Raw genomic sequence first — 14,630 nt, 5'->3', positions numbered from 1 at the left:
CATCTTCACAAGCCCACTTCATCCAAGCCTTTATCTTTTTAAGCCCAAATCTCCTTTGGTGGATCCGCCAAGCCCAATAGCGCCTCGAGAGCCCACAAGTCCGTCTTCGCTTTAATCCATAATCGCGATAAGCTCCAAAACCCTGTAAAATACCTCATGCAACATAAAAAGCACCCAGTACGATCCATACTAAAGAAAATAAATAAAATACAATGCAATAATGATAAAAAGATCTAAAAATCTAAAATAAACTAATAAAAATAAGGAAATAAAATAAGCTATCATCTTTTCTCCATTATTCATCCTATCAAACTGCTATGGTGAAGGTGTCACACCCCCAAACCAGAACGGCGGAAACGTCTGAGGGCGGATGGAGTGACTTCATGTACAGTATCATAACAATTGAATAGTAATGAAACATAGCAACACAAACATTCATACATTTAGATTTCGAGTATTACATTGATTACAAACGCGATTGTTCAAAAGTGGATTACAAATAACTGAAAGGTAAGAAAAAACATAAAATGATGATCCCGGCCCCCAAGAAGGGTTGAGTACCTGCCTGCTAGATCCCTGAGAATACAAGTCGTTTTGAAAAGCGTCAACTAAAAAGTTGGTGAGTTCATAAGCATTTTTGTACGAAATAGTTTTACACTTGTTTAAAATAGTTCTCATAGTACTTTCAGAAAATCCGATATTTGCTATAAAAAAAAAAGGTTTGCAGTCTCGTTCTAAAACCGTGAATAAATGCATGCATATCCTTTGTTTCTTTTGTTATACTTGTAAAGAGTGTGTTCCCAGAAAATCCAATATTTTCATAAATATGAGCTGAAAGTGAAAGTAGTTTCTTGGTATCCTTTCCTTGTAAGGTAATAACATATAGTTCCAGAAAAATGCAGTATTTTCCTTAAAGATAAACTGTGGTCTTAAACCCTAAGACCACGATGGAGGTGAATGTCATAGAAAAATCGCTTATAGTTTCATTTCTTTCAATAAAACTAATGAAGTAAGCTTCTCGTAAACCCCAAAAAAATCTTTTTGTTTATCCCTATGTGAGTCGTTACAACCATACTAATGACCTAAACGCCTGGATTGACGTTTTTCAGGCGTCGGTTTCTATAAGATATTTGTCACCCTAGATTGGCCTAGTCTACTATAGCGAACAGCTCAGGTGTGGGGGTGTCAACCTCGCATAGATCTATACACAATTACCTCGCTCTCCCTCCAGGAGACTCTGGTTATAACTAACAGGACTTACCGTGTACGTTAGGTAGGTACGACTAAAGGTGTCTCACAAGAGTATTAACAGATTTACGTGAACTATGACTCCTTTTCTTGTAAAAGCAGGATAGTTATACCTTTAAATGATTAAACATGTCTTTTGAAAAGTGTGGGTCGTGACTTCCAAACTATACCGATTATAGTTTATCTTGTTGGTTTGAAATTATTTATGTACTCTTTTATATAAATATAAAGGTGTGTTCCAACATGAAAAATATGAATTCAAAACATAGTATTTAGGTATTAAAACCCACTAGATTAGTAAATGACTATACCGTACCAAAGTTTACTAGTAAAGCTATCTTTTAATAAAGGTTCCCAAAAAGTCATGTAGTTTATAGATCTTAACTTTTCTTACGATTTTATAACATTGATCATGTTAGTTTTGCTGATATATATATATATATATACATATCACAATATTTATACCAAAACTAGAGTATACCATAACTTGTACAAATAATAATTTATCCTTAACATAAAGATGAAAAACTTGTAGTTATTTGTGGAATAATCAAAGTTTGACTTGTATTTCCCCCCCTAAAACATAGAAAAAGCTTGAAAATATGGGGGTATGAAGCTCACCTTGGTTTAGTTTAGTGGATGGTTGGAAATGATGTTGAGAAATTTTCAAGCCTAAGAACTTGAAGAGTTTGATAAACTCTTTGAAACTTAGTATATCCTAAGAATATTAACACATAATATTATATGTAAATAAGATGAAATAAACAAAATCTTGTGTGAAACCACTAGCTAAACTCGAAATACTTACAAGGATCTAGGGATGATACTTGGAAGAATGTGGAGCTTGAAAGATCCTAAGCTTGTTCTTGAGGAAGTATGAATTGTTTGCTAAGTGAAGGGAGGGAGTATGAAATAATCAGAGAGCAAAATGAGGGAATTGTGAGGTTTAACAAGGAGGTTCTCGTTTAAATAAGAGAAGTGAGGTTGATGTGAAGTTTGCTTTGAGGACTGTTGGTTATATTATGGATACATGGTGGTTCCTACATGGTTTACTGGGATTTCGTTGGAAACAAGAGAGATATCAAGTCCTAGAGTCAACCATTTTTGTCTTATCCTCATTCCAATTCGTAAACCCCTTAAGATATGAAGTTGTTTTCGTTTAGGTGTGGTCCACTAAGGAGTTTTCGCCCAAACTTTGATTCCCTAAGGTGTTTACGCCCAAGGATTCCCTAGAGTGTTTACACCCTAGCATGGGTTCCCTAAGGTGTTTTCGCCCTAGCATGGATTCCCTAAGGTGTTTACGCCCAAAGATTGATTCCTAAAGTAGTTTACGCCCTAACATACCCCATTTAAGGTGTTCACGGCCAAATAAGGTCCACTAAGGGGTGTTTACGGCCAAGAGAGGGCCCATTAGGGGTGTTTACGGATCTTGGGTTTCCAAGGCTTCTAAGAATCTAAATCCTTAAGTCATATACACCAACTAACTTTTAAACTTATTACTTGGACTTGTGTTGATTTCCTTTTGACTCCTTAAGGCTTGTTGACTTCATTTGCCTTTCAAAAGTTCATTATAACTTGGCTTTCAAAGTGTATATACATATAAACTTGTATAAGTATGCTCTCTCTTGGCTTTCAATGTTCCATTGCATCAAGTGCGTTGTGAATCTACTGATATCTGAGTGAAGTTTTGACTTAGTTTGCTCTAGGATTTTTCAGGTTGTCACAGAAGGCAACCCAAAAGGATCATGCTACTATCGGGTCAAGTACATCCCAATTATAGTTATGGGTTTAGACACCTAATCCAACAGTTTTCAGACTAATGGTTTTATAATTATGTAATTAAAAATGAAATTTTTTGTCATGAAGTTTGGAATGCTACACTTCGCATAACATGTCTTCACTCTTCGTTTCTCAAATAAAAGCTCACTTCACATCTCCCATCCACAACTTCACACATAACCAAAACTCCTTAGTTGCCAAGGGATACTTCATGTATTACCAGTTTGGAAATTTGTGTAGATATCGGATCCATAAAGAGGGTATGAACTCTCGATATGGATGTGCTAGGGGTATGAACTCTTCATGGTTGGTGCTTAAGGGTATAAACTCCCCATATAGTGTGTTATATAAACTCCCCAGTTGTTTGATATAACTTAAATCCAGTTGTTTGATATAACTTAAATCCTTATATGTTTGGTATGATTGATTGAATTGTTGGGAATTTATAAATATTTTGATATATTTTACATATTTTATTCTATGTACTCATGAGATACTATTGTCTCATAAATTTTTGTTAACATGTGTTCCACTTGTGAAATTTAAATAAGTAGATAACTTTTAGAAGGGAGGTGCACATCTTTTATTAGAAGAACATAAATAGCGTTAGCAAACAATTATAAATTTGTTTTTGTTAGTAATATTTTTGATACTTAGAATGTTCACTTGTTGTAATACCAAACCTTACTCTAATTGTGTATATGTTTTGTGACAACGAAGGAACCTATGACTAATTTTATTTGACATTGGTGCAATCAATTTCCTTCTTTATGCTAAATCTTAGTGTATAAATTTGAGTGTTACAGATGTCTATTTGTAGAGGACAAGAAATTAATTTTTTGATATATGGACTGACATAATAAAATCCATCTATGGTGATAACAGCACGCAACTATGTTTTCCTAGGGAAGTTGTGGTGGAGGTTTCGAACATGTGGGTCTCAAATATGGATCAGCATCATAAAAGCGATCTATGGTGATAATGTCGATTTTACACATCCATAAGTGGCGAAGAGAAAATGGTGTTGTTGTAAACTTGTATCAATACATAACAAAAAAAAAACATCAAATTTCGAAGTTTTTTTTCATCGTCATTATCTCCGAATGGATAAACTTGTTGGAATTGGGACTAGAACCATGTGACGAATTCATGGTGTCTTCTTTCAAACATTATATGGAATCTAAACAACTATCATCCTCAAATGGGGAATGGATCTAGGATAATTAGTTCCCGACAAATTAAACCTATTAGCATGGAGAATCTGTCATCGTAAACTCCACATATTGGAAAACCTTGCAAGGTTTGGTATATCTTCTTTATCTCTTTGCAAAATCTACAATGTATGCCTAGAAAATGAGGAACGTGTATTTCTTAACTGCCCCAAATAAAGGATGTGTGGAATGCGTTAAGAATCTAGTGGAAAAGGTTGCCCTCAACATGTCCATCTATAGATGTATTATTGGAGAATGCAAAAATAAAGTCTACCGGTCTTGACGCACTATACGAGTCGATCATATTAGTCTTTATCTGGTTGTATGGAGATTCCGTAGATCATAAATCTCACACGGTCCTGGAAACGAGGTGCATATACTATCTCACATTTGGATAAACTACAGGAAAAAAAAAATGAAGTCTCAACTGAACAAGCTGTTGTTGCAATCTGTAAAGATAAATGCATAATCTTACAATCTGTAAAGATAAATGCATAATCTCTTAACGGTTGTTTTTCTGTTGTTTCTTATTTTTGTTGTTTTGCACCTTGTACCTTTAATCCCTTTGCTAGTTTTTTTTTTCTTTTAAATACATATATATACCAACCGTTAAAAAAATAAAAATAACTTAAGATATTTTCTTGATTTTGATTTGTTAATTCTTTTGGTGGTAGGTTAAGGTTTGTTTTTTTATTGGAAGTAATTTCTTTGGTTTTGTCTTTAAAATAAAGTGCTCATTTCCTCGTATTGAATTTAATGTGTATATTAAATATCGTTTAATGATGGTTTTTTTCCTGAAAAATAATGGTTATATTTATTTATCTACAGTAGAAAATAATGATCACGTCGCCTTTAAGGCTATTGCCTATTAGTAAGTCGATCACTATAATCCTGAGATTAAGGTACAAATCTGATAATTAGAATTTGTAATGATAAGATAGTTGTTGACTCTCTCTCCATCTCGCTAAAGTGCATTTGGTGATAAATATATCTAACTGAAATATATCAAACCATTATTTTTAGAGTTTACATCTTTCAATTATACAACCTTGTAAAACCATGATCATTAGGAATATTTAGAATGAATTTGCTAAACATTAGAACTAAAATGTTGAAAATCCAATATTTATTATTTTAAAGAAACTTTATACTTGCAACACCTATCTTTTTTTTTTTTTTTGTAACAATGAACTTAGAAATTTTATCAAACTTAATAGTGTACAATATTAGGGACTTTCTATCTTTACAAAAAAATAATCTATGGTTTCAAGTCTTTCTAATTCCAATTTGGATTGGGCTTCTTGTGGGCTCTACACTCTTAAGTCACCACCTATAGCATTCTTTATATCTCACATGATTTTCTTGGAATTGTATAACGTTTTACATAAACAAATTTCAGGGTTTTAAGTACATTGTGGATTGAGCCCCTGTAAGCATTGGCCTACATGGGCTCTTATATCAGTTACCTGGTAGACCACTGTATACCTGATTTACATCTTACAAAATGTTTTTGGGACAGTGTGAGCTCAATTTTCATTGGATCCAAGATTGGCCAGGTTTCTTTTTTATTCCCTTTTCTTGCATCAAACCCTTTATCCTAGCAACTTCCTCCCACCTACAATCATTCACACACTTGTTCGACATTAAAACATAACCTCCACTCTCTAATGGCTCAACTTCACATAACTTTTCACAAACCCATTTCGCCATCTCTAAATCTTTATATAAATTACAATAAAATAAAAACACTTTCCAAACAACACTCAAATGCGAAATTTTATTCTCAAAAATAAAACCCTTTACCTCATTCAACCTACCACCTCTTCCCAAAAGATCCACCATACAAGTATAATGCTCGACTTCAGGCTTAATGCCATGAAAATCTTTCATTAACATGAAATAATCACACCCTTCTTTAACTAACCCTTGATAACTACAAGCAGTTAAAATCCCTAAAAAAGTTATCTCATTTGGTTCAACCCCTTCGTTTCTCATCATCTCAAAAAGCCGAATAGTCTCCTTTCCTTCACCATGTGATGCAAAACTAGATATTATGGAAGTCCATAACACAACATTTCTAATCTTGGATTCTTTAAAAACTAACAAAGAACATTGTAACTTTCCACATTTGGCATACATGTCTATCATTGATGAACTTAAAAACACATCTTCATGTCCCGTTTTCAATACATATGTATGTATAAGTTGACCAAGATCCAAAAGCCCGGAATCAGAACAACCAGAAAGAATACTCGCAAGGGTAAATTTGTCAATTTCGCCATGTTCATGAACCATAAAGGTGAAAACTTTTAAACCATCTTCTATCTTACCATTTTGAATGTAACCACTAACTATTGAACTTAAAGACACAAAGTCAACTTCTGAAGTTTTGAAAATGATCATTGCTTTTTCCATTTCGCCACATTTGGAGTACATGTCAAGAAGTGAATTCTTGATGAAGGAATCATGGATTCCAACTCTTAGAAGTTTACCATGAATTTGTTTTCCTAAATTGATATGATTTAAAGAAGATGCTAATATTAAAGCTATTGAGAAAGTAAAATGTGTAAAAGATGTACCATTTGTCACCATTTGGTAAAGAAGTTGGAGTGCCCTTTGTTCATACCCATTTTGCAAATTTCCATCTATGATAGTATTCCAACTTGCTGGATCTTTATTGGGTAATTGCAAGAATAAATCCTCAGCTTTTTTTATATCTTTGTTCTTCAAAAGTGCACTGATCATTATATTCCATGAGACTGTATCTTTATCAGTCATCAATTCAAAAAACTTTGTGGCATAATCATAAGCCTGACATTTCACATAGAAATCAAGAATGGAATTCTGTAATGTCGTGTCTAAAAAAACCCCTTTTCTCAATATCCATCCAAGAATCGTTTTACCCATGTTAAGCTCCTTTGCACTTCCACAACACTTCAAAACACTCGAAAATGTGAACTGATTTGGGGTAATACGTTCCTTTTGCATCTGGGTAAATAAACCTAAGGCCAGGTTGTGTGATCCAATTCGTGAAAACCCGGAAATAAGGATAGTCCATGATCGCACATCTCTCTGAGGAATTTCATCGAACAGTTGGTGGGCGAGTGTTAAATTTCGGAACTTTACATATAAGCTCAATAGATAGTTGCTCACATCCAAGTGAGTGATAGCAGCATTCTTGATTACAGTAGCATGAGCGATCCCTAGGGAGGATTCGTTGGTTGGTGTAGGTGAAATTAGTTCCGAGATATGTAAGGTGTGCAATTGAAGCAGAGTCGACGTTGGGATGATATTTTGGGGGACTAGTGGAGATGGTGATCGAAACCAAGACAAGGCCACGAGTGCATGGTGGATTCGACGCATCCCTACTGAATTATTTCGGACTTACCTAAGAAATCATCATGTGCGTTGTGCAATGCTATCTGCTGAAGTGAAGTGATTTGTAAAAATTAACGAATTGGTTTCGAATATTATAAAATATATATATATATATATATATATATATATATATATATATATATATATATATATATATATATATATATATATATATATATATATATATATATATGAACTAAATTAAGGAGAATGAATTGGTTTTGAATATTATACAAAATAATATGAACTAGATTAGGGATTAGAGAGTATTTCGTCTGTATTTTTATAAATTTTTGTAAAACTTTAAATTGCATATATTATTTTATAAAACCTAAGAACTTATGTGTATAACCAAATATTTAATTTATCATAATTAATATCTTTAAAAATTAAAAATATTATCTTTAAATTGATTTTTATTATTGAAAAAAAAATTATCATAATTAATATCTTAAAAAATTGAAAATATTATCTTTAAATTGATTTTTATTATGAAAAAAAACAATTAACTTGTAATATTACAATATTACTATTATCTCATCTACCCACAATGCACACCTTTATGTTAATCATTCATCTCCCATCCACCCACGAACCTATTATCAAAAACAAACAAAATTATCATAGATGAAGGTTTGTTGTTAATTACACTTAAACTTGGAAACACCTCTCTTAGAAGGTTACAAATGAAAACTAGAACCCATTAGATTGAAGTTGTCAATCTCCGATGCAACGTAAAATGACCCATACTGTGTTCTTGACTTCTCTTTAGTTCATATGGAAAGCTAGGAATAACAATGTTTTCAACAACATTTTCTTGTCCCCCTCTCGCGTGGTAGAAGAGATTAAGGCGAATTTTTTCTTATGGATTAAGAATAGATGGAAAGAGAATTCTTTGGATTAGCATGTTTGGTATAACCTTCCTTTTGCAGTTAACTCTGTCTTATTTGTTATGTTTTTGTCTCTAGCTCCTTGCTATGGGTTTTGAATAAAAAAATTTCCGTTCAAAAAGAATTAAATTGAAGATGAAAAGTCTGATGACTACTGACTACTGACTATCACATATCTACAAGACTACAAACACGAACAAAGCTAGTAGACATTTTTTTTTGTTTTGGGAGACATGAATAGATTTTTAAGACGAGGAATATGAACAAAAATTCCAAAACTTAGAAGCTCTAAATAGTTATTTAAAAACTCATATGCAGAACCAAAAGCATAATAAAAACTAGAATTCATGAAATCAAAGCTGGAAAAAAAATATGATGGTTGTTTATTTCTATTTGGTGGAGCTCATTCAAAATTTCTTCTCTCTTTATATCCGAACTTAAATCAAGGTTAATTTTACACCATAAGATTGTTGTTTACCTCTCACAGAGAATATTTTATCAATCGAAGATCCCCTAGATTTCTGTTGTCGGTTCCTTACCTTTACTAAAAATCAGCCGGTCCTGCGAATGGCCTCGACTTCTACAAATGTGACGGTAGATGTAACTTGGGATTTTTGGAAGAAAGGGAATACTGTAATAGAACAAGTTAATTGTTTTTTAATAATAAAAAATCAATTTAAAAATATTGTTTTTAATTTTTAAATATATTAATTATGTCATAATTAATATATTTAAAAATTAAAAACATTATTTTTAAATTGATTTTTTTTTATTATTAAAAAATAATTAACTTCTAAGAATATACTTCGATGTTCTACAAGAATATGGATATAATTATAAAAGTTCACACGAATATAGATAAAAATCTTTCAATAATATTACAAACATTATATTGCAATTTCTTTATGGAAATTTATGGATAGTTAAAAATCAATTTATCTAAAAGAATATTTATAAAATGATGATGTGATTACTTATAGAGTATTGATATATTGCCATTTACGCTTCACCACCGAAACCATATTTTGTAAAAATTGTCGTTAGTTAGAAATTTTTATTTTTGTAAAAGTATTTGACAAAACGTAGTTGTAATTAGGGATGGAATTTGGCCCGAAAACCTGATCCGAACCGAAACCCGAACCGAACTAGGCCCGAATAAGCAATTCGATTCGGGTTTCGGGTATCTATATTATGCTTATTCGGTTCACGGGTTATTCGGTTCAGGTTACCCAAATAAGAGCTTATTCGATTCTAAATACCCGACCCGAATAAGCATTCCTCCTCCCCGTTTCAAAATCGACCAATCTTCTCATCTATTTCCAAACTTGAAATCACTATTATCGATCATTCCTCTTGTTTCCAACTTTCAAAAATCGACCCTTCCTATTGTCTCTAAGGATTCACGAATTCATACTTTGTCTAGTCATGGAAAATTAGACTCCAACTCAAGAAACTTAAGTAAGAAATTAATTCTCATTATATTAATCTACTATGTAGATGTTATTTTTTCAATGTGTTATTGTGTTATGTTAGTCTTTAAATGTTTTATGTTGATGTATAAAAGTACATTGTTATTCTATTATTTAGGTTATTCGGGTTATAAAATTCTAATACGGTTTATTCGGTTTTTTTCCAGTTATATTAGGTTATTAATCATCTTGTGCATGTTATTCGGGTAATAACCGAACCGAACCGATTAATACCCGAACCGAACCGAACCCGTATTGGTTAATCGGTTCGGTTTTCGGTTCATGCAATTACCCTTATTCGGTTTTCGGGTTATTCGGGTTCGGTTCGGTTCTGACCTGAATAACATCCCTAGTTGTAACTTTGTTAAATATGTAAATTCATATTTTAAAAAAAATAAAAGATTTTAAAAACTACTTGAAATAATTTTTTTATTCTAAACTTTTTATTCTAAAGTAAAAGTTATAAACTCGTGGCATCGAACATTTTTTTAATTTGAGCCTTTTAAAAGCTAAATGTTCTTTGTCCAAGATACCCAAATCTCAATTTTTTTTCTATCAATCTTATTACAAACTTGCTCCAATCCACATCATCTGATGTTATATTATGCGTTAATTTTTTAGTTTTTTTTTTTTTTTTTTTGCAATTTATTTCTCAAACTATGAGTTTATGTATTTTGGTTTGCTATTTTATAATGATTTCAATATGTAACAGTTGTTAATTATGATGTTATATTATAAAATTTTATAGTAATATATTGTGTATGTTAAATTTAACTCTTATGTTACAAACTTATTTCAAAAACTTAGTTATGTTAAATAAATATTTGTTACTTGTAGCGAAGCAACCAATGTGAATCTTTGAATATGGAGTGTAAAGTGTAAAGTTCATAGAATGTTTTTGATACGAATGAAATATATATGAAATATATAAAAGGAATTGGAATATGTGGTATGAAACTTATTTCAATTTAACTTTTGTATTGTTTTCTGTTATGTTTGTAAATTTGTCGAAAGAATTTCTTTTATCCTATTACAATTTCTTTTTTCATTATATAAAAATGACAGTTATCTTTACTAGAAAATATCTATCTATGGGGTCAAAATGTCCAAAAGGTCTTTGCTTTTCTACATATTTACAAAACAAACATCAAGTCAAAAAAAATGGATGGGGGAGAAATTGACCATACTACCCCTACTTACAAACAAAATTAGATCTAGTCCTAAACGAACACAAATACAAATCCATGAACCGATTAACAAAAACTTTATCTATAAAGATTCAAATCTAGAGATGGTATTTTTGTTCTTCAGTTTCATAGATTTCTTCCAAAACTAAATACTGAAGTGCAATGGAATACTTAGCACTCTTTGTTAAGCTGCTATTGTTCTTCAGAATAAATGATCCAATTCCATCACCTACCAACCACACACAAATCAAAAAATAACAATGAACTTTACGTTAACTCTTATTAATAAAAATTAAAAAATATACATTTATGGTAACCAAACCTTTGATGGTGAAAATAGAGTTGAGCCATCCCTTGTAAATGTGGAGCAATCTTGGGGTGTCACCATGGTGAGTATCGGATACCAAAAGCATACACGGTCCTTTTTCACTGTGTTCAAAATCAGGTGAAAACCTCTACAATCTGTAGTAGAGGTGAAAACAGACCAGGCTTAAAAAGTCTGGTCTGGTAACCAAACCGGCTTAAAAAGCCTAGTTTGGTAACCATAGGCCCGGTCTGGTTGTTCATCTCTACTCTGTAGTAACAGAGAATTTTTTTTTTGCTTACTTGGCATGATTAATTGCGTTGCAACACAAAGCTAAAGTTCGGGCTATTGCTAATTCTCTTCCACGTGGACTATTGTATCTTTGTTGGCAATTTCTTCATTACATAATATAAAAATGTCAATAAGAAGTGGTTTGTAATGGATTAAACTGTAAGATTTTAGGGAAAAAAATTGCATTCAATAATACAAAGATCGTCTTTGAGGATGTATATCAAGATTACTTTTCATCAAAAAATTCCCCAAGATCATCAATTATAACCAAAACAGGAAACGTATCATGCATGTGAAATGCAGCGAAGAATTTGTTGATCCCTTCTTCATCCTCTACATACCTAGAAATCAGATCAAAATGTAAATTTAGATGAAAAAAGAAGCGGAATATTAGGGTTTCGAAGTTTACTTCATTTGGATGCGATCAAATACATCAGAAGAGGGATCAATTCCCTGTAGAAGGAACATTAACATCCATAACCATAACATTTGATGAGATTTGAAGACTAAGAGGTATTAACATATGAGTAATTGTAAACACGATGAAAGGAAAAATCACTTGAGAGAGAAAAGGGGGCTTTGTGCTTAATTTGCGTCTACTACAAATGAAAACGACTGATTTATCATCGGTGTTAACGATGGAATTGAATGCAAATTGAAAAAGCAGCGATGTCTTCCCTCTGTAACAGCATCAATGGCAATGTTTTAGTCGATTTCATCAATCGGTGCGAGAGAAAGTATGTTGTGTATAGGGGAGTAACAGTGAGGAACTTACGAAGAGGGAGGGCCAGTGAGCAGCATCATTGCATTGTCGGGTGAATCGGGGACGTTGATGGAAAAGAATCTCTCCACCATTGTTGCCACCGGACTTTGGCTTGTGTTAGCAGTGGTGAGTCGGAAAAACGAGTTCGGTCCTGGGAACACCCTGATTAGTGTTTTTGATTTTTGAAAGGGATAATACTTAAAAAGTTAATCTATTATTTGTTTTTTTTAGATATTTTGTCACTAACTTTTTTTTGTTTATATTTTCTCATTGAACTTGTTGAATCGTTTAAAAAACATCCTTATAACCTGCAATAGTAGATTTACCCGGTTTCCGGCATATCTGACTGCTCCGGCAAAGCTCCGATCATATTCTCCGGTGAACATGATTTTTCCGGCGAACTCAAGAACTCGGGTTTGTTCTCTCCTTATGTCTCTTTGTTAGATCTAAACAAATTTTGAACATAAACTCATGTGGGTGTTCGATTTTCAAACTCAATAACTCAAACCCGGAAATCAATTCTTCATCGTCATCTTCTTCTATTCAAACTCAAGAACACACATCACAATTTCTCACTCTAAAAATGATTTTTGAAGTGTGTGTATGTTAGATCAGAACATGAACCAAGATCTTCAAAAATCGAACATGAAATTGTTTATGGGGTATTAACACAAATAATATATATTCCAGATTCAAGTTCATCTTCAAGCTCAATTTTTGGGTTTGAAAACCCTAACTCGAGTTCATCTTCAAACTCGTCAGACCTTCAAGAACTCGTCAAATCTTCAAGCTCGATTTTGAGAAAACTTTCACATGTGAGTGTGTTCATCCTCAAGGAACCTAAAACATACAAACTCGATTTCTGGGTTTGAAAACCCTAACTCAACTAAGGGTTGTTCTTGAGTTTGATTTTTCGTCTTTATGTGTTTCTGGAATACCATACCAATCCTCGAGTTTGTAAGCTTCAAACAAATCGAAGGTGTGTATGCGTGTTCATCATGTGTGTATGTATTCATCTTCATCTGTGTTCGATTTCTGAAAAAAATAACTTACCCCCAAGTCTGAGTTTGTGAGCATAATGTGGAAAGAATTCAAATTGCAAATGGATTTTTCTAAAATAAACTCGAAATCTGGAGTTTTTCGGATGGATTTGTTCATTATGTGTTTCAGATCTTTATCTAGTTCATTAGGGTTGTTCATCGTGTTTTTGAGAGCTTATTCATATTTGAGTGTGTGTGTGTGTGTTTGTTCAGAACACGAACCCAGATCTGGATGTGTGTGTGATTTCGTTTTTTTGATAGATTTTCCATAAATGATTTATTCATATTTGAGTGTGTGTATATGTGGGTTAGATCAGAACACGATCCTAGGCTCAAGAAATTGATTCAGGTTTGCTTAAGAACACTATGGCCGGAGGTTGAAGATGATGAATAGTGATCTGATGGAAAATCATGAATGTCGGAGTTTTTGAGTTCGCCGGAAAAATCAGGAACACCGGATAAAATGACCAGAGCTGTCAAATACGCCGGAAACCGGCTAAACCTCCAATAGCAGGTCATAAAGATGTTTTTTGAACAGTTCAACAAGTTCAATGGGAAAATGTGAACAAAAAAAATCTCAGTGACTTAATGTGTACAAATCAAAGGATATGTTACCCTTTTAAGTCGTTATCCCTTTTTGAAATCTTTTCGAAAGCTATTCCATATTTATTATTAGAACAAATTATTGAAATCGTGGTCATCAAAATTTTGTGTATGGTCTTTATATATATATATATATATATATATATATATATATATATATATATATATATATATATATATTCATTCGGACCGTTCCTATGGTTTCATTTTGTTGTGAATTTCATCCCTGATAGAGAGGAAAAGACTATATCGCTCTTAATGATATTTTCTAACATTTTTAAATATTTTTAAAACTCTTAATCTATTTTAATTTGTAAAATAAGAATGTACTCCCACTTCATATACACCAATTTATTCATCCTCCACACCTCATCCTCACATTAAGATACCATCGGGAAATACATTCAACACCGCCACCCACTTTCCGATCATTGCTTTCTGGTGAGATACATGCAAATTTGAAGCAA

General features: G+C 32.5%; 2 protein-coding genes across 2 annotated transcripts; both read right to left on the bottom strand.

Annotated features, from left to right (window-relative positions):
- Nucleotides 1-5,455: 5,455 nt before the first annotated feature.
- On the bottom strand, nucleotides 5,456-7,686 carry LOC145159094 (putative pentatricopeptide repeat-containing protein At3g15130). Its single transcript, XM_079077991.1, has one exon. It carries the CDS (start codon nucleotides 7,599-7,601, stop codon nucleotides 5,772-5,774), a length of 1,830 nt encoding a protein of 609 aa, XP_078934117.1. The 5' UTR covers nucleotides 7,602-7,686; the 3' UTR covers nucleotides 5,456-5,771.
- A 3,394-nt stretch (nucleotides 7,687-11,080) lies between these two features.
- Nucleotides 11,081-12,716, bottom strand: LOC145159093 (tRNA dimethylallyltransferase). Its single transcript, XM_079077990.1, has 7 exons — nucleotides 12,533-12,716; nucleotides 12,317-12,437; nucleotides 12,167-12,210; nucleotides 11,988-12,098; nucleotides 11,769-11,861; nucleotides 11,485-11,591; nucleotides 11,081-11,391 (listed from the first exon to the last, which is right to left on the bottom strand). The coding sequence occupies exons 1-7, from the start codon at nucleotides 12,610-12,612 to the stop codon at nucleotides 11,261-11,263; spliced, it is 687 nt and encodes a 228-aa protein (XP_078934116.1). The 5' UTR covers nucleotides 12,613-12,716; the 3' UTR covers nucleotides 11,081-11,260.
- Nucleotides 12,717-14,630: the final 1,914 nt, after the last annotated feature.

Source organism: Lactuca virosa, chromosome 2 (genome assembly GCF_052849685.1).
Source record: "Lactuca virosa cultivar CGN04683 chromosome 2, Lactuca_virosa_CGN04683_v6, whole genome shotgun sequence".
Classification (NCBI taxonomy): domain Eukaryota; kingdom Viridiplantae; phylum Streptophyta; class Magnoliopsida; order Asterales; family Asteraceae; genus Lactuca; species Lactuca virosa.
This window is presented reverse-complemented; position numbering and strand designations above follow the sequence as displayed.